This window comes from Takifugu rubripes, chromosome 1 (assembly GCF_901000725.2).
Source record: "Takifugu rubripes chromosome 1, fTakRub1.2, whole genome shotgun sequence".
Classification (NCBI taxonomy): domain Eukaryota; kingdom Metazoa; phylum Chordata; class Actinopteri; order Tetraodontiformes; family Tetraodontidae; genus Takifugu; species Takifugu rubripes.
In genome coordinates this window covers 11,584,605-11,611,508 of record NC_042285.1, presented here as the reverse complement: position 1 = coordinate 11,611,508, position 26,904 = coordinate 11,584,605, and the positions used below count along the sequence as shown (strand labels likewise).

The window sequence follows — 26,904 nt, the reverse complement described above, 5'->3', positions numbered from 1 at the left end:
TGGAGCGTGCTCTGTTGAGGGAGCAGTTGTGTGTTTAGGACAGTCACACGTGTGTCAGCAAGTGTCGCGAGCAAGTGGAAGCTCTGTGGGTGTTTTGTTCGTCCACATAATGAAGACCCTCCCCGAGCTCAGAGTTTGTCCGTATGGAGGGTTTTTTTGTGCAAAGTCAGCTGTCAGGCCTCCTCTCATATGACAGGACGCTTCTGGACGCTGCCCAAGCACCTGTGAGCTGTCCGTCAGAACAGAGCCATCCACTCCAACACAAGCTATTGTTCCTGTGGGATTTTGGGCGGGGGGGATTCTTTCAAAACCAGAGGAAGGACTCACTTTGTCTTTTGTCTTCACAGGTTAATAAAGGTGACCACGGGCGATCACATCTGATAAAACACTGATTGTCTTTCAAGAATGCCACATTTAGCCGTAATCCTGACTTTAACCCTTGGCCTGTTAATGCTCAGAGATTTAGTACCTGAGAAAACACAGTCTGCTCTGCTGCTAAGACAGAGCCAATCACACATTTACTTATATTTCCTTATGAACAACAGTAAAGTGAGGATGTTCCTGTAGTTCCTTCTTAGTATATAACATAAATAGTATTTTCTAATTGCATTTAGTTTTAGTTGAAAAATAAAAACCTGCTTCACAGTAAATGAATGCAGTGAAGATGCTATTAACAGGGAGGGAATGTGCCATAAGTACTGGAGTGACGTGGGCTGATTATTTAGGGTTTGGGCTGTCAGCATTTCTCAGATACTGTGTCTGGAACGTGGACGTGCTCAGTTCAGGCTGCAACTGCAGGGTTTGACACCAGAGGTCTCTGTGCGCTTTACTGTTGCTGAGCAGGCCAGAAAAAGCTTCCCACAAAGCCTGCCGCTCTCTCTGGTCATGCACCGTCCAAAATAGCACCCAGTGTTTGGGAGGAAGCGTTGCTCCTGTGCAGCCTGCGCAGTTCCAGGAGCTGCCACTGGGACTCACTGATGAATGACAACCATTCTTTTAAGTCTAATATAACTGTCTTCCCTTCACTCCCCATTCTTCGTATTGATTCTTGATCTCTCTCTCAATCCTTCCCCTTTACTTTTCGTTTTACGTCCCGCTGAGATCGTCTAAGTAGAACAGTTTGGGCCCAAACTGTGTCATTCAGTGACCTGATTAGATTTTCTGCCCCCCCCCACCTCATGGGTGAGCTCTTCTATTGTACAATCACAGTTTGTGGTTCCCCCAGAACAGTGTGTCATCTTATTTTGGTAATGTTACATCTTATCATCATTAATTCCTTTATATTCTGATGCTGAAGTCATGTTCTCCTCTCCCAGCTGCATAAATCCCATTTTACCCTTCATTAATGTTTGAAAGCAGAAATGAATGAATTCATTTCCATACAGAACTTTCTGGTTATTGCTTTTTTGGTACATCATCATTATCCTCATCGTCTGGCCTCAGCAAAGAGAATTCAAGGAGGAATTGGGAGTTAGTGCTAATAAAGCACCACAGGCATAAATTAATGCCAAACCGTCACCCACAATATACAACTTGTGTTTGAATGAACATAACAGTGGATGTGTGATGCATGTATGACTCTTGTGAGGTTATTAGCGCCATGTGCATCATACAGGAAGTGACACATATATGACCACACTCATATATGACTTTGACCTGGTGGCAGCAAGAAAACAGCGTTGTCAAATATGACATAAATATGTATAAACAGCATTCACTGCAGCAGCGCCGGTTTAACCTTCTTGTGGCACGCAACTTCTTATTTTGGGGCCGTGGTATGTCATAATTTGATGGGAGGCTGTAACGTTACCACGGCAACAGCTGAATCTACTTTATTGTGGCAGCTCTTTGTTTTCGTCTCACTGATTGCACTTTGCAAATCTCCCAGCAGAGGCCTAATAATTAGTTGTTCTATTTGTGCTCACATACCAAGTGGTGGAGACACATGGAGTCCAAATACCGAACACAGGAGCCCATGGAGGGGCTTTAAGGGGATTTGACGTTAGCAGAAAGGTTTTTTCAGCAGAAAAGTGTCAGAACCGAATGATTCCCAGTGAAACTGGGTGACTGTGGTTTCTCTGCTGTGCCGACTCTTATGAGAAGCGCAGGTCCTCTGTGCTTCCGTGTCATCATCTGCCCGTCAGTCCTGGTAAATACTGAGAACGATTATTACGCCTTCATTACCTGCGAGGAAGTCCAAGCATCTGCTGCAGTAAAGGAGCTCAAACAGACAGAGGCAGTGTTGTTCACCCTGCCAGAGGCCACCATTAGTGAAAGCAGCCAGCATGTGCACGCTGTATTAACCTTCAGTGTATATAACCACCCCATAATCCCTCACATTATCTAGGCCTGCTTCTAATTTTAAGAAGAGGGGATACAGAACCCCTGCCAAGTCTTTGCCTTCATTTGAATTATTTTTAGCTGCTCCGATATGCTTTGTCATGGGTTATAAAAACAACTAATCGCCAACAAAACATGTCATTTGGTGGCATTAATTGCTTTACTGTTGTGTTGAGCACACTAGTCTTTTGTTGTTAGTATTTGATTTAGCTCGCTGTGCCGTGTAACTGCACGATTTCATGTTTGTGCGGGAGTAAAGGAGCGCTTCATTGAGCAGCAGTGCTAATTTGCTGTGCTCATAATGAGATCAGAGTTTCTCCTGCTCTCTAATCTGATTCCTCTCTTTTGTTCTCTATGCAACCCTAAAATGAAGACAGTTGTGACATGTTTTTTTTTTTAAACCGCACACTCGTCCTCCTGCAGCTTTTGTCTTGCTCCCACTGTTTGGGTTTGTCTAATGAGGGAGGGGGCGCCAGTAGTAAAATGCAAAACCGCAGTGGAGCCCATCCTCTATTCCTGACCCAAGATGTCTTAGTTGTAGTGAAGAGAGGAGCCGCAGCCCACAGCCACTCCTTCTCCTTCTCCAATTGGAAGAGTAAGGCCGCCTCCCTCCCCTGCTTCATTGTTATGCAGCAGACGCAGTGTGTTTGAGGAGAGAGAGAGAGAGAGAGAGAGAGAGAGAGAGAGAGAGAGAGAGAGAGAGAGAGAGAGAGAGAGAGAGAGAGAGAGAGAGAGAGAGAGAGAGAGAGAGAGAGAGAGAGAGAGAGAGAGAGAGAGAGAGAGAGAGAGAGAGAGAGAGAGAGAGAGAGAGAGAGAGAGAGAGAGAGAGAGAGAGAGAGAGAGAGAGAGAGAGAGAGAGAGAGAGAGAGAGAGAGAGAGAGAGAGAGAGAGAGAGAGAGAGAGAGAGAGAGAGAGAGAGAGAGAGAGGCAGAAGTCAGTGCAATGGGATAGAGACAGAGCGAGGAGGAGGAGGAGAGTGAATGAGAGCTGCTGCTGGGTCCGTCTTGCCTGCATGCCTGCCCGTCTTCTCCCGAAACTGGCTTGACTGTCGCGCCACGCCACGCCACGCCACGCCACGCCGCACCGGCAACACACCATCATTTGCATTGGCACCAGTGCAGATCCACACGGAGCGGGTTCTGACTCCAGTGACACGGGCATCAACAAGAAGCAGCTCACCAGGATTTCTTCATCATCAAGGGGGGGGGGACTCGGAAGCTACGGAGGGGCCTGACGCTGTAATTTCAGCACCGGCTGCTACCTACAACCACATTGCATCTGCTCTGCCCCGTCCTTAAGAACACCGCTACCACCGCCCCCTCGGTCCTCCCTATGCCCTTGTCCTCAGCGGCTCCTCTCACCTCCCTGGCCAGTATATGGATAGAAGCTCCTTGTTTCAGCTCATACAAGAGCAGGTAAGTGAGTGAGGGAGCAGGCAGCGGTAGCGGTTTCTATGGTTACGGTCTCTTGTTCACCCCACCGCCTATCCAGGGATTGAGACGTGGCGGGTGCGAGCTGATGCTGGGCTTGATAGCGTGGGGCTGTTTGCAGTGGCAATATGACAGACGGTGCAACGTCTGCGTGCACGGAGACATGTGGGCCCCGAATGTGGGGTCAGATCATAAACCACGGCTGGATGGATGGATGGATGGATGGATGGATGGATGGATGGGTGGATGGGTGGATGGATGGGTGGATGGGTGGATGGGTGGATGGATGCATGGATGGGGGTGACATTTTGTCACACTTCCCAAGGACAGTTGCGTGGAGTAGAACGCCGTCACAGTGCACTTGCTTTAGTGTTTGCTGCAGCCACAGTCACACGTGTGCATGGACCGTGCACGGTCTTTCACGGTACTCTCAGGCTGTCCAGAATAGAAGCTGTTATTTGACTTATGGGGTTGGTTCGCAGCTGTACCATTTCTGGCTATATGGCAGCTAAGCAAACATTTCTCTTCTTCTGGGTTCTCGGCGTCCTCCACCCAAACCACCGTTTCTTTCACCCTCGTCTGTAAGTCAGCTTCGGTCTACGCCTCCAAAATTAACAAAAAAAATGGACGTGAAGGCAAAGTTGACCCAGAAAGCACCCGTAGAATTGTGCGTGTCAGCATGACAGACTATTTCCAGCTCATTTTTGTGCCTTTTGTTTGGGTTATTTCCATGTTTTCATGGCTGAAGTGGGCCACAGTTCTGGCAGAGCACCGCAGCCCTTCAGCACCGACGTTCTGCGGTCACAAATGCCCCCTCAGCAACACTTCAATCAACAGACCTCTGTCATTTTCCTCCCTTCTTATGAATCTTATATCCTCTTCTATCTTTTATCCTCTACTATGAAGCCCATGTGGGCTGAACAAGAAGACGCCGGTGAGTCACAAACGCTTCAGTCGCAATACTAATAATTCCTTAATGATCCCTCGGCAACATATGTTCTTTGTTGTAGGCACATTTATTCTGGCTGACTCGTCTGTGTCGATATTTGCAACGTGGCTGAAAATGTTGTTGACATTCCCACTCTGCCAACGGCTGGCTTCCTTATTGATTGTGGTTTTGGTCCGATTCTGTCAGGTGGTCCATGTACAGTACATGGACGCAGCTTGCAAGGCAACAGTTGAGGGAACTGAATTCCTATTAAGCACGTGTCTGACCCACACTGGCTCACAACAGGCTGGATCCACCTTTGGGATTCTGTTCAGAGGCCTTAAATTTGGAAAAATCTCAAATTAAAATAAAATAGGACTCCAATCTGCCAAAAGCTGCAGGAGTGCAAAGGGGGAGGCCTGTTTTTAACAAAGCTCTGCTGTTTGTCTAAGCCTTATGCTGCTGCTCTTATCAAGAGGAACGTTTGTGCAGATCTGTCCTTCATAGCTACAGTAAAGAGACTTTATGCTACATTTAGTTTCCCACTACACATTCAACAAAAACATGATGCTGAGTTGCATTTTGGTGTCCTGTGAATGGAGTCCAATACTCAGGAGATGCAGAACTCTGTCACAGTTCAAGCTTTTGGGGAAGGGGCATCTGTCTTGGAAAAAGCAGGTCATCCCACAGCATAGAGCAGCACTGCAGGTGTAAAGTGGGTGGAGGGGGGTGGGGGGGTAGGGGTACTAGTTGAAAATGCTGCAGGAGATGAGAAACACAAAACAGTGAAAACACGATTGACTTCAGTCTTAGTCTGCAACAAGAAGCTCAGCCTACTGAGCTCAGCCTATTTCTAGTGTATTCAGGAATTCACATTTAATACATAAGACCCCCCCCCCCACACACACACACACACACACACAGTGATAGTGTTTCCAGGGCAGCACCACTGTCGAGTGTCTTGATGGTTTGCAGAACTCAAGCATGCTGCCGTGAATGAGTTAATTCGGGACGTGTCCTTCAGTTCTCTCCTTTTTACTTTTATCTGTCCTGCAAGGACACTCCCTCTCACTCTTCACTCTAGTTGTCACAAACATGGGCGTTCAGCTCTCATTTGCATGAGTCTAGGGTGGCACAGTTGGGTGGGGGCAGCTACAGTCGGGTGCTGCAGAGTTTTGATGTTCCCCCCTCGCCTGTGCGACATTTCTTCAGGCAGCCTGGTTTCTTTTCACAAGATGAAGACACACACTTACCGGTAGATTGAGTAGGACAATAAATTGCTCGTAGATGTGTGTGCAATGACTCTCAACCCGTCATGGCAAAATACACGTTGTACTGATAACAGAGTCGGTGGTCGATTTGTTTGGTAAACACCAGATAATCCTGAGGGCCACTCAGACAATTCAGGCGGTTTTATCTGTTACCATGCAAATATGCCGTATCCCTGGAAATACCGCCGTCCTTTGCAGACTATTTAAAGGCGACAATCTTGATCAGAGACCAAAGAGAAGAACTGACTCTGTGCCAAGGCTTCTGTTGACTTCCTTGCCCACAGAAGTTTGACACTAATGTTGTAGTACAAAGGTGTGTGCAGGCTTGAGCCCTTTTAGCACCGAACAAGGCAAATCCTAATTAGTATATGTGTGGCTAATTGTGGTATTAATCGCTGTACACCCACAGAAAATTAGATTAGGAAGTCTGCAGTTTTTTTTTTTTTTTAACCTTGCAATAGTGGTTGCTAAGAAACTTGTTCCTCTGCCTCCCCCTCTCCAAGCCCACCCTGCTTCACACGCTGGCTGACAGAAACGTGTATTATAGAAATGGTAATGACACATTCGGGAAAACAGACTGCAGGATCGACGTGTTCAGAGACATTTCGCTTCTGAACACAACAGGGTTTCTGTCTGTGTGAATGGTCGTGATGTGGAGAAATCATCGGAAGTCAGTCGTCAACTTCCCTGAAATACATTGTATCGTTTCAGCGTAAATTTGATGACCTTAGCGGGAACGCAGGCGGAGTCTCTCGCTGTGATGGTGGTAACGGGCTGCAGCTTTGTTAAGGATGTCAAGGATGCGCTTCAGGAGCGAAAGGTGAAGTTGTGTCTGAGGGTCAGGGCTCGGGCTAAGCGGCTCTGTCCTGCAGAGGCTCGTGGAAGTTAGCGCACGGACCTTCCTCTGCAGTCAGCACTGCTCCCATTGCTTTCCCCGCCACACACATGGTCTCGACACGTCCAGACCTCCAGCCTCACCTCTTCTTAAATACACTAATTTATCCCATTTCTGCCTCATTAATTCCAGTGTGTACTCCTCAAATCTCCTGTCGCCTTGCGTGCCTTTCCTTTGCCTGTTGGAAGGCAATATGTGAGGGCAGGGGCGTGGTGCAAGACGAGGATGACACATGGGTGATTGGTAACCATGGCAACACCTGCAGCTTGTCAAATTGTCGCCCTCCCCAGTGCAGGATTGTATCAATAACTGCTTCGCTCTCGGTACCTCTTCTGCTCCTTCTTCCAACCCTTTTCTCTCTGCTTTTCCTCCTGACTCGTGTCTCTACTCTGTCCAGGAGAAACAAAAGGGAATCGTCTTGGCATCATTCATCACCCTGTACCTCAGCGCAGGATTTGATATCTCTTATTGACTACAAGAACCAATTCCCACTGTTCTTGTATCCTTGGCAGACCCCCCCCCCCCCCCCCCCCCAAAAGTGCACCGTGCTCCGGCTAAGAAAGGTTAGAGGGGGAAAAGCAGCGGTGCTGTGTGACAGCTCAGCATCAACACTCTGTTTTCTGTGAATGTGCACAGCCGTATATAGCATGGCTCTGCGTCTGTGCGGCTGCGGTATGTGTAGTGATGTGCTGACATATGGGGGCTGACAGTAATCAGACATCCCCTGTGTGGCTCTCTGTTCCCCCGTCAGCCTGGGCTGAGCCAGGAGCACATTAGAATCTGATCTATCTCCCCTCTGTGGCGAGTGAATGCAGAGCACTGGAGTGTGTCACAGCCCTCTTATAGGAAAGAGAAGAAGAGGAGGCACTGCCAGATTGCTGCGTTAGGCTGATGCAGAGACTAACAGACAGCAGAAAGGAATTTTTTGTCATCCTCCATGCATCTTTTTCATTTCTGCCTGGCCAGCTCTCTTTTTTCTTTTCCTTTCTTTACAAAGATTCCCCCCTTTCTTCTCCTTTAGCATTGTTTCTTTTATGTCATCCCACACAACTTTCCACTCTTTCATTATTCCGTATTTTCCATGTGTCATCTCGATACCTTACAGATCACAAACACGGGATCTTCCTGCCCCGTTTTCCTAAACCAGCCTCCAGAGGAGAAATGACGTGTTTTAGCAAACACCCATGCGAAACCCAGTTAAGGGGATTATCTAAAAATAGACTGGGTCCGTTTCTTTTTACAGAAGCAAAATTGTTATCCATTATATTAATTCTAAATAATGTGCATGATATAAAGAGGGTAAACACCCATGCGTGAAGAGATTGTGTGTTTTACAAAACCACAGTCCTGTTCTTGAAGTCTAGGATAACGCTGGTTAAAAGCTCTTTTTCTCTGATGAAAACGTTACAAAGAATGTTCGTGAAATTTGTCAACCAGGTGAATCTGCTGCTTCCATCTTCCATCAGAGGGGGAATCCATCAACGCTAACGCAGCGGCTCCGTGGGCCCGCTGCTCTGATTTCCCTGGTGAATGAACACATGTGTTTTCAGGGGAGTTATTTAAGATGACAAAGTGCGGCGGGGGGGGGCAAGGATTGCATTTAGACAAATTACTGAATGGGTGTTTGCCCGGAGCGCGCGCAGGAAGGATTTAAAGATGTGCAAATGTGCTCACACCAGTGGATTCCCTGGTGGATCTCTCTTGCGCCATGGTTGAGGAGTGGATTTTAATGATCCTGCAGCAGTGGCCGCCGCATCATTTAATGTTTTCCCCCTAATGCGGGGGAGGCGATGTCCAGATCAAAGGGGCCTTGATGAGATTCTTCTTGCGCGGTCACGACGTGGACAATGATGAGTCAGTCTGACTCCACCATGATGAAACAGCTGAAAGCTCACCTCCTCCAGCGAGAGGTCAGCGCTTTATTATCGGAAATAAAGAAGCGGTGTTGACATTCTGGACAGATTTCAGTATAAAACAGGAAGCGTCCACGTGGCCTTGTTTGCTTTGCTCGTCTGTCCTCAGGCAGGTTGAGGACATTAAGGCAAAAACAAATGCTCATCTGCAGAACGATGGGGAGAGCAATAACAGTGGACACGGCATTTTTAACCAGGCGCTGTTATTGTCCGCAGCGGTCCAGTTAAACAGAAGCGCTCCCACTTAAATCAATTACAGTGAGCAGCTCTTGCATACGAGCATCGGCGGTGCGAAACCCAGCCGGGGGTTTAAGTGAATGAATAGTGATTGTTAGAGCATCTGTAAGCCACAAATGTGATCACAAATAGACAGGAAGTCAGAGAAACATAGAAAATCATTTAAGCTCAATTCCAGCTGAGGGGACCTGCAGATGATCGTGCACTGGTGATCACATTAGCACGGGTCCCCTCCCACTGCTCCCAGCAAGAACCGTCCTGCTGTTAATTGTCTATCAGATTCTGAGAGCTCGCTGTTGTTCTTTATCTCCAGCTGGACCCAGAGAACACCGGTTTCATTCCAGTGGAGAACTTCACCAGCTTGGTGGAGCACCATGAGCTGCAGCTGGACCCGTCCAAGCTGGACATGCTGTTCGCCCTGGTCCAGTGCAACGAAGATGGGCAGGTGTGCTACCAGGAGCTCATCGAGCTGGTGAGTAGCCACGACACATATGTGGCGTCCAGCAGCACAGGACACGGCGATACTCTTCCATCGAGCGTAAATGGACTCAAGCATTCAGGTCATCGTCCTGCTAAAGGAAGGTCAATCTTTCCAATTACAAGCCAGTAAATCCAGTCTCTTAACCCTACCAGCCACAACTGCTAGAACCCTGAAATTTGACCTTAATGATTTGCAGTGTCAGTGCAGCAAGTTTCCATTTATTCTAAAGTATTATTATACACATATGTGTGTGTGTGTGTATATATCTCTGCATATATTGTGTGAGTTTATCACAAAGGCCTCACGTACATTCGTTTTGCACACGTCCCATTTCCTGGGACAAAGAGAGTGTGGATGTGCTGCTGATGAAGTACTTTCACTTTCACTTTTCATCAAACAGCAGTGTTTTCTACAGAGTCGTGATGTTTATCTGACAGAGTGTTCCTGATAATTATCGACCAGTAATTAAATTATTATCCAGACAATATTGAGACAAAATGCTTCTACTGACTCGACAGGACAGCTTCTTCACTCCGGGCCACATTCTCAAGCTCAAGATGTTTCTGTCACAACACGATGAAGGTCAGATAAGCCAAAAACCAGGAGAATCAAGTTTTTGTCTGCAGCAAATGCAGAATGAGGGAGATTACGTGCTCTAAACGCACCTCTGTTTGTTGTCGTTGCCACTATTAGCTGTGTGGAGCAGGTGCCATATCCTGTCTTTTATTAAAATACAACCTTAAATCCAACCAACAGGACGACACTTTTAAAAACGCCCATCAGCCAAATGCAAATTGCTTTCGATTAGCTGAGCACTGGAAGAGTGAGCAGCAACCCGTGACTCCCCAGATTACAGATATTGACCCCTCCAGCTTTGGTTGGTAAGACTTGCATGATGCACGCATGCACCCTTTATATGCATGTACAATGTGCAGCAATATACACGCCTTCAATAATTTATGAGTAATTAAAGCAGCATCTCACCTCCTCTCCCCCCCACTTCCCATCTGATGAGCACACACCGTCTCAGATGCAGACGCTCCCTCATTCATACACATGAGCTCTGCCAGTGCCGATTTGCTGACTAATTTAGAGGATATTTGAATGTTAATGTGGAGCCTGGCCTTCCAGCGCACGGCTCAGGATGTGCGAGCTGTGCACGTGTCTGGGACAGGTCCAGGTGACTGCTCACAAAGTGATGCACACAGCCCGACACGTCCAACCAGGTCGCTGACAGAATACCCCTAGTGGTCTTCCTCTCCTCCTCGCTGTCATTCTCCCTTTCTTCACTTTCACCAACATGAATCTGGTGTCCCAAAGCGCTCGTCTGTGACTTGTCTCCTGTAAAGCAACATAGATTTTGGCTGACGTGCAGTCAAGAAATGCCTTGCTCATGGGCGGGGGCTCCAGGGGCAGTTAAAAGAACACCCAGTCACTCTCCAGCTCCAGCCCAACCCCAACCAATATGCTCAGACATGGAAAAATATGAAAATTAGAAACACACTTGTGCTAGCTAACAAGTAACTCAAATACTGCTTTTACGCTGAAATTAGCGTGTCGACGCTGGATTTTCTAACAGGTGGGCAGTTGTGCATTTTCACACGGGCAGCAATAGCGGGTCTGACCTCCCACTGAGAGGTGTGCGGCTTTTCTTCTTCCCCCCTCTCACACGTCCTCGTGTTGACGTCATCATTACACCTTTACGTGCACCGGAACACTGCGAGGTAAACAGTGGACTTCAGTGAGTTGACAGGCAGCAATGGTGTTCTGTACTTTTCAATTTTGTACCTTTGTGCAAAGTTTACATCCTGAAGGTACAAGCGTGGGATTTGTGGCTAATCTGGAGAGATACGCGTTGACATTTATTGCTCCAGAAAGCAATTCCCGTCTGTGTGAGTCCTAAATTCCCGACAAAAGTGGAGGACATGGAGGACGGCGCAGCCAGCTGAGAGCTGGAGAAGCTCAGGAGGTTTAGCCAATGCTGAGTGGCTGTATATTCCTAACAAGGCCACTCAGCCTATGGTAATATCGCCATTAGTAACTATCCCAAAATCTGCTGACGTGATCGATAAAAATATGACATACTTCACCTGACGGCTTCCTTTAAGGATCCTGTAGCTCCACATTTGATTTGTTCGACTGAGAAAACCTTCAGAAAACACTCTGTGTTGTCCGGATCTCCAGTGGCAAAATCACAGGCAGCGACGTCAACGTCGTTGGGTGATTCGGCGGGACAGCTTTCCTCTTGCAGGCGACCCGCATCACCTCGCAATCATCCCGGAAGAAACGCCGTGACGACCACTTCACAGTGGCAAAACAACCCGCCATTTTCTGTGATATTGGAAATGCTGTTGGACCGAGTTGAACAGGAATTTCTCAACACTAGACGCCAAAATACGTCTGTTCTCAGCAATAAAAAGTGGATTTGTGTTATTCTTTGATGTCTGTAATGTCAGACATGTAATTGATGTGTCAGCGTGTTACAGGTTACAGTTTTGATTGGCATATTAATATGCATAACATGCCAAAAGTGTATTGATTCGGGCCCCAGATTGAAAAGATGGTGCGTGTGTGGGGTCTTAATGAATGTAGGATGGCTGTCTGTGCGCGAGCATGTGCACGGGTGTCTGGATTTTCCGCAGCTCTCACCACTGTGCCACCGCGTGTGCAACATCTTTCCGAATCGATGTTCCCCATTCGCTGCTGCAGCCTCGTCTCCGCGCCACTTTTTCGCGACCTTGTGGGCGTAAATGTTTGAATCACACCGTTCACAACAGCTTTTCTGCTGCCTGAGTGCGCGCACAAGTACAAGAGCGTCTCTGACATCGTTGGTGTTCGACACGTCTCTCACGCGGGCTGATTCTAGCTCCGTCAGTTCCGCCGGGGGCTCGAATAAGTAAGACTGTGCTAAAGCCTCTCTTGGGAAACGGCGCACACTCTCATACACACACAGCGCGCACACTTTCTCATGCAATCACAAAGAGCATAGGTGTGTGTCTGACTAATAATCCACTTAATCCCACCCTCTCTCCACCAGCTGCATCCACAGTGCTGCCTTTGACACCCCCCCATCTTTGAAGATGACGTGTGTTTCCATGCACGCAAATAAACCAAATTCCTGCATTAGTTCGATAATATGAAATGCACGTGGGCGCTTCACATGCCTAAAATCGACCCGAAGAACTGTCCAGAACCCAAACGAGGCCAGACTCGCACCCTGAGATAGCTCGGTTCTGAGTCCATTTAAGTTGATGGTGAGCTAGCCTGTGCTATGTTGATGGACCTGCAAGCGGAAACATCCCGCCCAGTTGTGTGCGAACCTCAGAAAAGTATCCGTGGAACGTCTCAGTGCTGATTTATAACATACAACATAACAGTAGTAACGACACGTAAACTCGCTCATGGCTGCTGCTGAATTAGCCGTGGCTGTTACCTTGCTGGCTAACTTCTCTATGGAATTGTGGAATGGACGTAAATATCATCCTGCTTTGTGAACAGATAGTCCCGTTGGACAAGTTCTTCAGGACAATCGAGTGACAAATGTCTGATTCAGACGCACATGAAACCGCACTTAATGAACGCGTGATTATGCAGAGAACATAAGAAAGCTGAGATGCCGACGCTCTCAATCTGGCTATCTTTTCCTTCTAAGTGCTGTTTCCCTTATAGCGACTCCTCCACTGCCTTCACGTTCCCTGTGTGTAACTGAAAAAGTGTGTCATTGTTTTCCTCTGGGTGTTAATTGGTTTAATGCTTGGTGCAGATCAAAAATGGCTGCTACAGTTAATTACATGGAAAGGGGAAGAGAGTGTGCGCACGCGAGTGCACGTTTCGAATTATCTCTGCCTTGCTTTTCCCACCTCGGTCTTATTTTGTGCAAACAATTTTCTCTCCCTCAGGAGGCATTTCTGCCACATATATTGAAATGTTGGGCTTTAAAGCCAGCGAGTGTTTGTGTCACAGTTCATAGCAGGAAGAACTCAGAGAGGGGTTTGCTCTTATCTGGCTGAGAGAAACTCTGCAGGCTGCTGATATGCTGCATCCCAAAGTTTTCAAGTCACATTAAGTGCCCACAATGCATCTCTCTCTCTCGGGGACACAGACGCTACCTATCAGCATTGCGCCAGGGAAGGCTTCCTGTTTTCTTTGGGCTACAAGCTAAAAGTGCTGCACTTTGCTAAAGTGTCCTGCAGAGAAGCGGTTTTCAAGCAGTTTTTACTCTATGATGATTAAAGCATGAAGGGACAGCGTGAATAACGGAGGGGAAAAGGTGTACTCTCATTTTTAAAGGATTTGGGCGAGGAAGAACAAGAGTATCTGGGTCAGGATGTATTCAGAGTTGAGAGAGGTTGCCATGCAGAGTCCTCTCGCAGGGGCATCAAATCACACATTATCTCTTTAAATGTCCGGGCAAGATATCTGCATGTTTCACTCTTCAATGCAAATGTCAGAATGGCCCTTAAAAGCAGGTGCTTCTCTTTCTTATTACTAATTAGCATCGAGCAGCGCAGCATCGACCATGTGGTGCAGATAATTAATACATCACCAACAACTGACTGCAGCTGAAAGCAGCGTGTACAGTCGGCAACATGTAGCTTCCAATAGGAGGAGGATGGATGCCTGCTGTCACACACACACACACACACACACACACACACACACACACACACACACACACACACACACACACACACACACACACAAACTGTCAGTTTAGCCCATTCAGCTCTCCCTAAAGGGAAATACTGTCTTTATCTTAGTGTTCTTAGCCTCCAGATCAATTATTCCCTGGCAGACATTCCCTTGTCAGGGAACTGGTATCAATCCTGATGCTCACATCAGACAACCTCTGGCCTCTCATTATTCTATAATGTAATATATTTACTGGCACACCTTGCCTAGTCGCTCCTTTTGGACACCAGTTCACAATTTGGCAGGTCCACGGCGTTTCCTCGTTCCTTTGTTTCTCTCTCCCTCTCTCCTGTCATCGCTTCTGAAGGCAGCTAACGGGTACTCGTGTAGCCTCCCCGCATGTCAAGGAAGGCGAGGCGGAGTAACAACTTTCCTCGGCAATTGACTTCTGGGAGTAGAGAAGGAGAATCAAAAAAAAGTGTGAGTTTTTGAGGAGTCAGTGATTGATCCAGGGACGGTTTTATTGCGACTACAAAACAGAAAACAAGAAAATATCGACTTCAAAACACCTTTTCTGAGCCATTAAATGATATTTAAGCAGGTGGTGTTTATTTTGCTGTCCACTGGTGGCCCCGAGATTCCACGAATCCAGCTCAGCCAGGCGGACGGCTCATCTTCCCCACCTAATTTCCCTCTCTGATGTCGTTCTTCAAGTATGGCATAATTACGTTTCCAGGCCTGATTACCATACTAAATATAAAGTCCTCCCGTTTGCATGAGGCCATCAGCCTGGGCTCACTCTGGATATCACCCTGCAACAGGCACCTCTTTCTAATCAGAGTGACCACCACCCACGGTTTGGTACCGGGCACCCTGCTAAACTCCTTTCTCTCATTTCATTCTGAGTCGTTTTATTTTTAAAAGGCAAATTAAGGGGCAGCTGTGGTTGGTTTTTCCTGCAGTCAAACCACAGAAAAACATGTATTTAGCATGAGAATGGATTTCGTTTTTAAGCCTCGAACATCTCAAACGTCGGTCTTCTCACCAGCAAACACTCACAACTCTTTCTCACTTTCAGTCTGTCGCTCGACTGCTTTTTGTCACAATGATTTGACTCTCAAGGCCAAAATCTCCTCAGTGTGTGGGTTTGAGCTGCGTCAACGCTGCCGTGCATCACACACACGCGCACACACACACACACACACACACACACACACACACACACACAATCTGGTTTTGAGTTCTGTTTTTTTAACCTTTAAAGGGAGCTGCAGCGTTGCCATTTCTTGCGACAGAACAGACAACATGTATATGTTTCATAATCTTTTCATTTCAAGCGGTTCAAAGCTTTTTGTGCGACCGCTTTGTTGAGTTCAGCTGTAACTTTCTGTATATGCATTAGGGAGGTTAGCAAGCATAGAGCCCAGGCTGCCCACAGAAGCTGTTTCTTCTGAGCTTGAGTTTGTCTACAAGGGGATACCTCAAGGTTCACTACGAGGCCCTTTTTTATTTACAAGGTAAATAACACATTTTTATCAATGTTTCACTCAAGTTTTTAACACTGATAAAAATACTTCAACTAATTCAATTCATCAAGGTCAAATCAGTCTGTCACACAATCAGTCAGCAACAAGTTGATCTTGATGTTTAAATGAGAAGAATCTCAAATCTTGCATAGCAGGAATCATATATATATATATGATATATATTAAATATATCATATATATGCTGTATAGACAGTATTTTTCCTAAACACCCACACATTAATCTTGGGATAAAACTAAATATACGTGTTTAACTAAATCTAAAGTCTAAATCTGTTGATTTACTGGAACTGAATGTGGAGCTGAATATGCAAATTTATAGTACTTTACTGTAACAGGAATTAACTAATTATCAATCATTAAATTCAACATATCTGGGGAAATGAACATTTATGAATCTACGGCCATAATAATAACTTTTTAACATTTAGATTCAACATTTAGATTTTATTATTTAGAATTTAATTTTACCTTTACATTGAACATTTTCATGTAACATTTAACGTCTATATTTAACATTTAATATTTATCATTTGACTATTTGATATAGTTCTAAGATGGAAAATATAGTTGAAAATATCCTAAAAAGTCACTTTTAAAAAATCACACCACTCTTTTAAATATAGTTTGATGCTAAATGTGAAAAATGTTGCTGTTATTTCTAGTGCACGCTGCTTTATAAGCCAGACCCGTAGATGTGAAGCTCTTTCCTATCCACACAACAAATGCAGTGATATTTTACATTAAGATTAAGATGAACTTTATTCATCCCCGTGGGGAAATTGAATTATAGTAGCAGCGTATGCAGAGTAAAGAGACAGAAAAAATAAATACATCCATCTCTATCCAATCTAATATGTAGCTCTTTTAAGACAAGATACTAAAAGATCTTATTTACAGATCAAACTGTTTTTTTCCTTTGTGACGCTACATTAAACAGCAGCTGTCTCACAGCACTGAAAGGTGATAGATGCACATTTAGCAGCCCCTTTCTTATGCTAAACTTTTACTTATAGTTTTGATATTTTAAAGTTAGAACCCTTTTTCTTAAATCTTTTTTTTATCACAGTGTTTATTGCTTCTTTTTGCTCAGCTTTGCATAAAGTTTGACTCTGCAACTGTAGCAAGGAGTTAGCTTTAAAGCAGCGCTCTGTAGTTTCACACACGTTCACACACTTTCCCCCTTTTCCTCAGATGAGCAGTAAGCGCTCCAGCAGTTTCCGACGAGCCATCGCCAACGGCCGCCGCACGCTGCAGAGGGAGATCCTGCTGGATGAGACGGGGCTGGGTCTGTACAAACGGTTTGTCCGCTATGTGGCCTACGAGATCCTGCCCTGCGAGACGGATCGTCGCTGGTACTTCCATCAGAACCGCCTGTGCCCCCCGCCTGTCTTCATTGCCGTCGTCACCATCATCCAGGTGAGATTTAGACTCAGGGACATCGTAGATTCCTGATGCAACTCTTCAGGGAAGGTGTTTGTTCTGCTTTAGTGTTTGGACTATGATCCGCTGCCCCCTAAAGCTGCCTTTAAACATTCTTTGCCACCTTGACCTTTGCCCGGCTCAAAGGCCACCAGTGAGTGGAAGATTAGCTAATCTTATATGACAGAGGCAGCTACGTGCTACAAATGTAGTTTTGTGCACTTCCTCCAATAATCTGATGACACACAACTGCAGCCTTCAGCACACTCAACTCAACAACTCTTGGAAGGTCTTACCAAGACAAGGAATGTAGACCTCAGGTCACCAGTCCAGTTTTCTTTGACGTGGCGGGAGATAACAGGTTCTATCTGGGTCCCTGCAGTATTCACATATCACATGTGACTCTGGTATCAGCAGTCCTTGTTAACAGCCTCTAAAGATAGAGATTACACATATTACACAGTCTAGGATAATTAAATTGCAGCATAATGATGGCAACGGCTTTAATAAAATGACTGCTATTCTCAAAATATCTCTGCATTCTGCTCACAGCTTCCTAATAAACTTTAACCATTTTGCCCGAGATCATCATAATTCTGAGTAGCCAGGCGCTCAACAGTGACGATGGGATAATGACCAGGCATTTTAATTCACACAGACAATTAGGTGTTATGTTATGAAAAGAAGTTAATGGATTTAAACCAGATGTCCCCCTCAACACCCCCCCAGGGGCAGCAGTTGCACATTTCTAATGATCGCCAGCCCTGCGGCTTTTACGAGTTTCGCGGTTTCAGCCTGTGTTCCATCACGCCCAGTCTCCTGCCTGTCTGCGTTGCAGATTATCGTGTTCATGTGCTACGGCATCATGCTGAACAAGTGGGTCCTGCAGACGTATCAGCCCGACTTCATGAAGAGCCCCCTGGTGTACCACCCCGGCCACCGCGCACAAGTGTGGCGCTTCTTCAGCTACATGTTTATGCACGTCGGGTAAGGCCACCCTCGTCGTGGGAATGTCGTGCGATGGAAAAGATATTGCAGGTTTTGGACCGTCCTTTCCGTCTTTGTCTGCTCTGTGCAGTTTGGAGCAGCTGGGCTTCAACGCTTTGCTGCAGCTCATGATCGGCGTTCCTTTGGAGATGGTTCACGGCATCTTACGGATCAGTCTCCTGTACATGGCAGGAGTGCTCGCTGGTGAGGATCCTTTAAAATGCATATTCCACAGAGCCCGCAGCAATGACATAAAGCCAAAATTAATCATGCTGCAGATAAGACTGGGAAAAATCACTGTTCCAGTCATTTATATAGATGTACAATTTTTAATTTTAGTACTTTTTCAGCCCGTAGGCTGCGTGCGCCCCCGTGATTAGGCCAGTTTTGATAAATCTGACCCCGACCTTTGAATAAAAGTGTCACCAAACTGAACACAGCGGAGCGACTCATTCCGCCCAAAGGTCTGACTGCAGACCGCCGAGTCGTTGCTGATGACAAACCTCATTAACTTTCAGTCTCCTCGCACTGATTTGCTTATTGCACCTTTTAAATCTTGGCAGCTGCCTATGAATCCTCACTGCGTGTGTTTTACTCCCACCATTAACATTTTCAGACGTCTTATTAACACAGTCGCGTCGACCTTTTCCAACCTTTGCTCTCGGAAATGCGCCTGACCTGGATCCTAAATTGAGTCACACTTATTCACTTTAGGATTGTAATTTTAAGTCCATCTCTGTGTGACTAGAACTTCGTTTTTTCTGCATCTTTCTGCTCAGACGTTCTTGTGCTCGGGATAAAAGTCCGCTCCTCGCCTCCCGTCACTGCACGTGTGTGCGCACACACTCTTGACGCTCATGAATTATTGTGGCTTTGATTTATTTTCGCAGTGATGACAGAGTGTGAGCAAGAAAATATGTGACTTAGAGGAGGAAAAGTGGGGGCTGGCTGTTCTCTCTGGGGAATTAGCCTGAGTGCAGTTTGAGATGCTGTTATGAGATTTAAGCTGGAGCGTGAATCAGAAAGCAGTGGGAGATGGTGATATTTATGACTGCAGAACCCAGAGTTGTCCCGCGTTCATTCGGGTTTCTGCACTTCACTTGCACTGTCGTCCTCAAAATGAAGCTTGTGTTGCACTTTGAAGCTCCGCGCGACTCTTGGAAATGGAATTTGAGCTCTATTTTGTGTTCAGCACAGTGGAACCAAACTAAAATCTCCACTATGATGACTTGAGCTCCAGTCTTTGGAATCACTGGGCGGAGCTGGCTCACCTCTTTTATTACTCACAGAATCTCCTGCTGGATGAGGGATTTAAAAATGGAGGTTATGAAGGAGCTGCACTGTGACCGCTTGTTTGAGCCACGGGGTGGGCGGGGGTGCTGACCAGAGGCAGGTCTGTCTGCAGAATACCGAAGCAGGGATGAGGCGTGCAGGTAAGTATGCAGACAGGAGCCATCCATCAATCTTTGGGCGCAGTGGGGGATGTCCCGAAGGCCGACCTTACACCCAACATGGCTTTCGTAGGTGCATTTTTAGTGTGGATATTTAAGTTTTAGGACCTGATTAACAACACAGACTAATTCTGAATCGTATGATTAACAAGTATTAAAATAGCCCTGGTGTTTTTTGTTATTGTGTAGGAACAAATGATTCCTCCAGTTTCACAGCACATTCACCTCCACTTAACAAAAGCATGCTATCAGGAGGCTCCACACAGCAGTCCTGTTATTATTTTGATGTCTGCATGATTTGATCCTATAAACAGATTAGTTTGGGGGTTTTTTGCTTTTTAAATTTGTCTTTCTATATTTTATCACCCATGGCAGTCTGATTTTTATCTTCATGCAGTCTTTTTTAGCTCACAAGCTCAATTAAGGCATCTGCTCCTATCAGCCCACGCACCTATGAAGCTTGTTATATTTGACCCTCAGCAGATCCTCCAGGTTGCAGCTGCACCAAGCGTTTGCATTTGTGAAGTGACAGGCTGTACGCACTTACTGCGCCTTTATGCGTTCAGCCTGGTGTTCTCTGCACCGCAGGGTACGTTTCAAAGCCAGAGGAATTTCTGAAGGGTTGTCAGAACCCCTAAAACTGTTCTCAAATAACTCTCAAATTCATGTAGACACATCTCTGCTGTCGTGACAATAACACTACTTGAAAGGGAACAAGCACCGTATTTGTTTTTATATCCAGCACGTGGCCGTCCGCATTTGCAAATCTTTATTCTGTGAGGAAAAATGGAAACATCAGGTTTTCTGTACAAAAAGAAACAAATGTGTAATTACTTTCTGACAGGGCTGTTCAGACCCTGGTTCTTTTCCTCACATACCCTCAGTAATAATTGCTTTGCCGCACTTGCACCATCTGAAACGCTGCTGATTGCTCACGTGCTTTAGGGCCGGAACACCCTGGTATTCCTCAGAAAGAGCTCCAGTTTTCCTGCTGTTTTTCACTCGATTAAGGTAAAATATCAGGAAGGTCTTTTCAAGATGAGAAGGAAACATTTGTATCACTCAGTGGGCCATGGACGCGCTGCAGCTGCATGAGGCCAGGCGTTGTCAGGCACCAGGTGGGACCCAGACCCGGCTTCACCAGTACATGAGGATGCAGCATTCGGTCCATTGATTCATCCCAGTAACTAACACTTCTGGCTAGCATGTGGAGGTCTCCAAGGATATGCCTCCCGAGACTGACTGACCCAGCTCCAAACCGCTCATGCTGGATGATGTTGCTGGCAGCAGAACGTTTTCCACAGGGTTTCCGGACTCTCTTAGGTCCGACCCATGTCTGCCACGTAAGCTGCAGATACCACCACGTGCCGATATTAGTGAACAGACTTCAGATCTTTATTCTGCTCTGATCTATGGATTAAAAAAATCTCAGTATCTCTGCAAATTAAAAAAAATCTTCCATTTCCACCTGGGCTGGAAATCCAGAGAGAACTTAGGGTGACTGAGAGAGCAACCTATGGAATGCTTAAATAATATAGGGAGTTTTTCCTCCCGTCTGCATCCAGAATCCTTGTGAAGCTCTTTGCTGTCCTCGGTGGACTGCAGCGAAGACACGTGTCCTCATGATGTCGGCAGACTGTTTGGAAATGATTGGAAACGTGATAGATGACGGCACCAGAGGAGGGATGCAGGAGTTGATTAAAGTTGCCGTGGCAGCGAGCAGTTTTGTCGACTTCGTTTTCACTGCTGCAGGTGCTAATTACGCATCATTATTGCTTCTGCGTTCATGCTGATGAAAACCTTTTAGGTCTGAAAATGACGGCAGGTCTTTAGGTTCAGTTTTGCCCATATAATCTACCATTTCTAATTTACCGTGATGGCACTGATCGCCGCCTTTATGAAAGCACCCTGCTTATATTTAGTAGGGGTCAATATACATATAAGTACATGTGCCTCCAGTGAGCAGAGGCTGTTGGTTCATGGCCAAGAGTCTCTTTCATGGCTCGATGCCAGAATTTGCAATAGGCGAGGGGTGATCTATAGATTTTCTGCGGTCTGTTTTTTCTCCCTCCACATTTAAACACAATTTATTTAAATGTGGTCCTGCGGACAGTTTTCTGGCTCATTACAGGCGTGTAAGAGGCTTTTAAATCAAGGTGTAATGAAACATAATAATGTAATATCAAATACATCATGGGAACTTGAACCATCAAAGTGTGAGAGATGGCAAAAACACAACATTATCAGAGAGGAGAATACTGGGAAATAGCTGTTAGCTGATATTTTATATGACATAATGTGTAATTGAGAACGATTAATACATTAATGTGATGTTTCTGCTCTTGTCCTCACAGTTTTGTCTCTCTGCCTGTCTCTCCCTTGTGTCACCAGCAGTGTATGACTTTGACGTAGTGGACGAGATCTGGATTCCTTTTCAGGACTCTGCAGCCATCTCTTTGCTGCTGGTGGACGCAGAATATCAGTTATACCTTTGTTATTTTTACTATCAAGGCCCAGTGATGGAACATGTGGCTGTGACCTTGAGATATATTTAGTACATAACAGCCAAATGTCTTCACCGCTGTGTTTCGAGCGGCCTGAAGAATCTGATCCTGTGTTTGTGATGAACTCCCCTGGTGCTGAGCTAAACTGTAACAGGGTGACCTTGGCGTGATGCAGAGGCTGCCAGTATGATTATGGTAATTCCCGCCCCACAGTCAGCCCTTTCTGGGCGACACCAAAGCTCACTTCCTCTACGAGCAGCCCCGGCAGCATTGCCGGTAATAGCACCAGCGGTGATGAATCTTCTCACTTTAATGCAGCCTAATTGGAGGCAGCATGTTTGTGCGGAGTGAGTCCAGCGTGTTTATGGGCCTCTATTTTCATCTAGTACGTGAAGTCATTTCACAACAGCAATATTTGTCGAAGCGTGAGATGAAACCATTTCCCATGCTCATTTTATATTGTGTTTCCAGTGATGGCTAGTTGGGGTTCTCCCTCGGATCAAGCGCGCCATCATGGGTGTCCTCGGCCCAGAGGGCTGTCTGCGATTTCATCCTCTCTGTGCATTTTAGTCCAGGTCCTTTGAGCGTGACGCGATTTCTGTCTTTGTGGTGTGTTTTGATGTGTGTTTAAAGGTTGTCTAATACCCTGCTGTGACTGCAGGAGTGCGAGTAGGTGCTTCTGAGGATGCCGACAGTTTGGATGCTGCCCAACAGCTCCAATCCTTTAATGTCTGTCGTCGGCCTTCTTCTCCACATCTTATTCAAGGTTTCTTTTCTCCTGCCTGAACTGCACAAGAACACCAGGGAGAAAGCTCGAGATGTGATATTGGAGGAGGGCCGTTCGCCGCTCCGCTTGATTGAAAGCAGCAGTGACAGAGATCTTATCCCTCTGTCTGGATGACATAGCCGTCCATCGCCTTTGCAGGTGGAAAATATATCTAATAAAGCCCCCTCTTTTGGCAGTAGCCGTATACTTGAAATGAAGCTGAAATCGATGCCACTCTATTAAATGACATTTGAAGTCTTGGAGACTGGAGATGAGACAAAAGGCCTGTGATAGATGGTCAAACTGACATTTATCCTTTTAAAATGCAGGTGACCCAAAAAAAATTCAGATACACCAATAGAGTTTTGATGCGTTTACATTGAGAATTCCTGGACACGAAAGTGTGATCCAGGTGCTCCATGTTACATTTATGTTAAAAGATCGCTCATCTTCTCACCATCCCGTATCTGAAATCTCCTTTTTTTTGTCCGTCGTAAATAAATCCAATTGGACTTTTCCCCAGTTTATTAGCTGACAGCGGCAGCCCGCTGACTGCAGCACTGCTGCCTGTCAGGCCTGGAGCTTTAAAACACTCCGTCCGGCTCTGCGTGGAAGAAAAGGACAGCCCCAGTTAAAAAAAAAAAAGCGACAGCACTCCCACACTATGTAGGCTGAGAAAAAATTGTTGCCGTGATCTCCAGAAAAAATAGACGGCAATCCTAAAATGGAATGCCAATCCTCGTTATTCTGGTCCGCGTGTCCCCTCGTACCTTAAATTGGTTGGTAATAATTTATCAGACTGACTATAACTGGTGTTTTCAGCCTCTTTGTTCCCCAAATATCACCCATATCTCCTGTTGAAAGCCTGGTGTTGTCTCTGAAGTGACAGAGGACAGACGAAGCGGCGTGTTGTATCATCATATGGCTGTCTGCTAGTTGCTGGGTGTTCTTCTGGCCCGCCGTTGGAATATTTTGGATCCGTCTGGTCATTTTTATCATTTATGTTTACAGACGCAGCCGACAGCTGTTATAGCAAACTGACTCTGACACATCCCCTTTATGCTACCTGTGCAGCACCGACACGTACGAGATAATGTTGCAGTTTACTGCTTAAAGCAGTGGAACTTTCAGCAACAGGAGCCAAATATTTCCCACAGGAGTCCATGAAACCCAAACATCTTTTCCGAGGGACCTTCTGAATGAATGTCAGGCCTTGTTCTGTCATCTGTTTCAATTTGTAAAAGCTCTGTGATTCTTCGAAGGTTGCTTAGATCACTGAAAAGGACGCTGTGTGGGTCTCCCGGCGTTAAACTGGGCTCCACTGGTGCTGCAGGCCGTCGGTATCTACGTGGTGTAATGCAGCCTCGGGCAGACTCTGGGTCATCATCAACTAAAATACAGAATTCACCTGCAGCTTAAGGGCAGCCTTGGGTAACAGTGATTGTAAAGCAAGTCTGTTTTGTTTTATTAGTTGTCTGAGTGGCGGCGGGGATTACACCATACGTGGATGTGGGCTTCGTGATGGGAGCCTACAGAGATGTTGATGATGACTTTAGAATAGCAATATTATATAATCTGCCCTGTGATGTCTCAGCTCCTGCTGTGAGCTGGAATCCTAAATCTTAAATCCCCCAAAGCAGGAGAGCCCACATGACAGGCCTGTTTAATATTCATAATGTACTTGAGAGCGACTAACCAAAGCGCAGCGGCAAAGAGGAAAGAGCGGCTTGTTTTCTCTGAATCCGAGTTGTCGTCCCCTTCATCCGTGGATGGCGGCATTGCTTCAATTCATCTTACTTCACAACTTAAAGCAATAAGCCTTTTAGATCGCTCTGATTGCAATCAAAGTTTGTTAAAAGTCAGAATTTTCACTACTCTAGAAGTTGTCCTTGTCCTGTATTCACTGAACCTCTCTGGAGTCCAGAAGTCGCAGATCCACCTCAAAACTGTGGAGAAGATTCAGATTAAAAGGGCCCCAAATGTTGATGCTGCTGATGTGGCTCCAGCTCACTTTCCCCTTTACTTTGAAGAGATCAGAGACCACAGACAGAACGCTGCGCTGTGTAATTGCAATTTTGTGGAACTAACAAAATGGGGCGCAGTAAATCTCCTCAGATCTGGAGCTGAAGCACCAACCTTCAGATGCCCCGTGAATCTGCGTACCATAACCCGCCGGCGTGAGTGCGGGAAGAGAGGAATGAGTGAAGGGGCCGTCCACAAGCTGACGAGGCGTTCTTGGAGATGATGTTTACTCTGCACGTGCACAACACACACACGCACACGCACAGAGTGAATGTTAGGACATGCATTATAGATCTGAGATTACCACTCCAGCAAGCCCCAACTGTGATTAAAAAGAGGCCGTTTTGTTTTATCAGTCCTCTCCACCGCGCTTATCAGCTCATTTGCATAATTAGCAGCATCTGATGCCGTCCTCGCAAGCGGCTGCCATTGTGATTTCCCCTGCTTGGAATTCTGTCCCACTTTGTAGTGTCACTCAGCGCAGGTGCGCCGCACCGCCGCCGCATTCCCAATTGGAACCGCAGCGGCGCCTCTGCAGAGTCCTGCGAAACAATCCGCGCTTTTCTTCCGATTGTGTCTACGATTTAAGTTTTGACGTGGACAGTTTGGTGGTGTGGACGCTGAGGTCCACATTCTGCAGGTGAAGCTAATTGATACACACGCGAAACCCACTCTCATTCTGAATAGGAACCAATCCACCTCTCAACAGCAGCAGAGAGGCTTTAACTGTTTCTATATAACAGCAGAGTATTCATGAGGATGGTGTAATTAGTCTCCAGAGTCATGATGCTGATACCCTTGACACTGCTGCTGTCACCGAGGCTCTACTTTGATATTATATTGTGTCTGTTAAAGGGCACTTTTGGCTTCTGGCCACAGCTCACATTTTGCCTGCAAATCTATAAAAGGCGTAGCTCCAGACCACCAAATTGGAACTTCTCCCCTCTTCAGGGCTCCACTGGCTTTGCTTTGATCAACGACCGTCGTGAGCGGGATTTTCTTTTCTTTTCTTTTCTTTTGGAGGGGAGATAAAGCCATTTATTAAACTTTCCATGTTTCCGAAAAGGAAATGAAATTTAATTTGAATTCAAATAATGAAAGGCTGACTTAAACGCCCCCAAAGCTTCATCTCTACGTCCTAGACGTAGAATTAAAGAGCAGCCTGGGCAGCTCAGTCACCGGAACAGGTTTGATCTGATCTGTCAGACCTGTGGGAGGAGGGTGGTTTGCTGCTGGATGCTGAGGACGTTTGTTCTTGGAGTTGCTGCCCTTTGCTCACGTTCTGCCATCTTCTGTCCCACCTAATCCTCCTAATAGGTCCTCTTGCTCCGTCTCTCCGCAGGCTCGCTCACCGTCTCCATCACTGACATGCGTGCTCCGGTGGTCGGGGGCTCAGGCGGCGTCTACGCTCTGTGCTCGGCACATCTGGCCAACGTTGTCATGGTAACTGTCAACATACCACCATTTCATTCATCTGCATCCGGCTTGATTGAAACGTCAGTGAACCCTGTTGTACCCTGTTTGTTTTTTCTTTCAGCCGGTCTCAACGGATCCCAAATATAATCTTTTCCCAACAATTCTTGATATGTTTCAGTGGTATTGATGAGCCAAGACACTTAGGTTAATAAATAAGGCTGTGTCGGGTTGTTTACACTGGAGAAAATCAAGCATGGATGTTCCCGTGATGCTTCGTTCCGCCATTTATTTCTCTGGGTCTCCAGCGTCTCAGTGTTTACCAGCGGAACGCTCCCCCCTTGCTCTAGAGCTCTCGAGGCGCGTTACATCTAACAAATCACTTTAACTAATGTTGCAGCCCACTGTGGGTGTGAGACGACAGCAGGGATCAGAATCAAAGTGCCCCGATGGGCCCCGAGCACAAACTCTGTAACTGTACAGCAAAACAGGACTCTTTATTTGGTCAGTTACACTCGGGTGCTGGATGTTGAAGGAAAATCCTACAAGGCCCCATCTTAGTTCTGCTCCAGTGGCCCCTTTTTTACGCTTGTACGTTTGCGTTTGAAGACGTCTCAAACCCTCGGCCAGTCGTGGTCCAGAAAATTTCCGACCATCTGCCATTGAGC

General features: G+C 46.3%; 1 protein-coding gene across 2 annotated transcripts in view; it reads left to right on the top strand.

The window, feature by feature from the left end:
• The first annotated feature begins 3,287 nt into the window (after positions 1-3,287).
• Positions 3,288-26,904, top strand: part of rhbdl1 (rhomboid, veinlet-like 1 (Drosophila)) — a 29,251-nt gene continuing 5,634 nt past the window's right edge. For both annotated transcript variants that reach the window (XM_029835805.1, XM_029835794.1), the window contains exons 1-6: positions 3,288-3,755; positions 9,328-9,486; positions 16,866-17,090; positions 17,932-18,080; positions 18,172-18,284; positions 26,166-26,266. In XM_029835805.1, the coding sequence (XP_029691665.1) occupies positions 3,717-3,755; positions 9,328-9,486; positions 16,866-17,090; positions 17,932-18,080; positions 18,172-18,284; positions 26,166-26,266 (786 nt within the window). In that variant the 5' untranslated portion in view covers positions 3,288-3,716. The remainder of the gene's footprint in view (positions 3,756-9,327; positions 9,487-16,865; positions 17,091-17,931; positions 18,081-18,171; positions 18,285-26,165; positions 26,267-26,904) is intronic.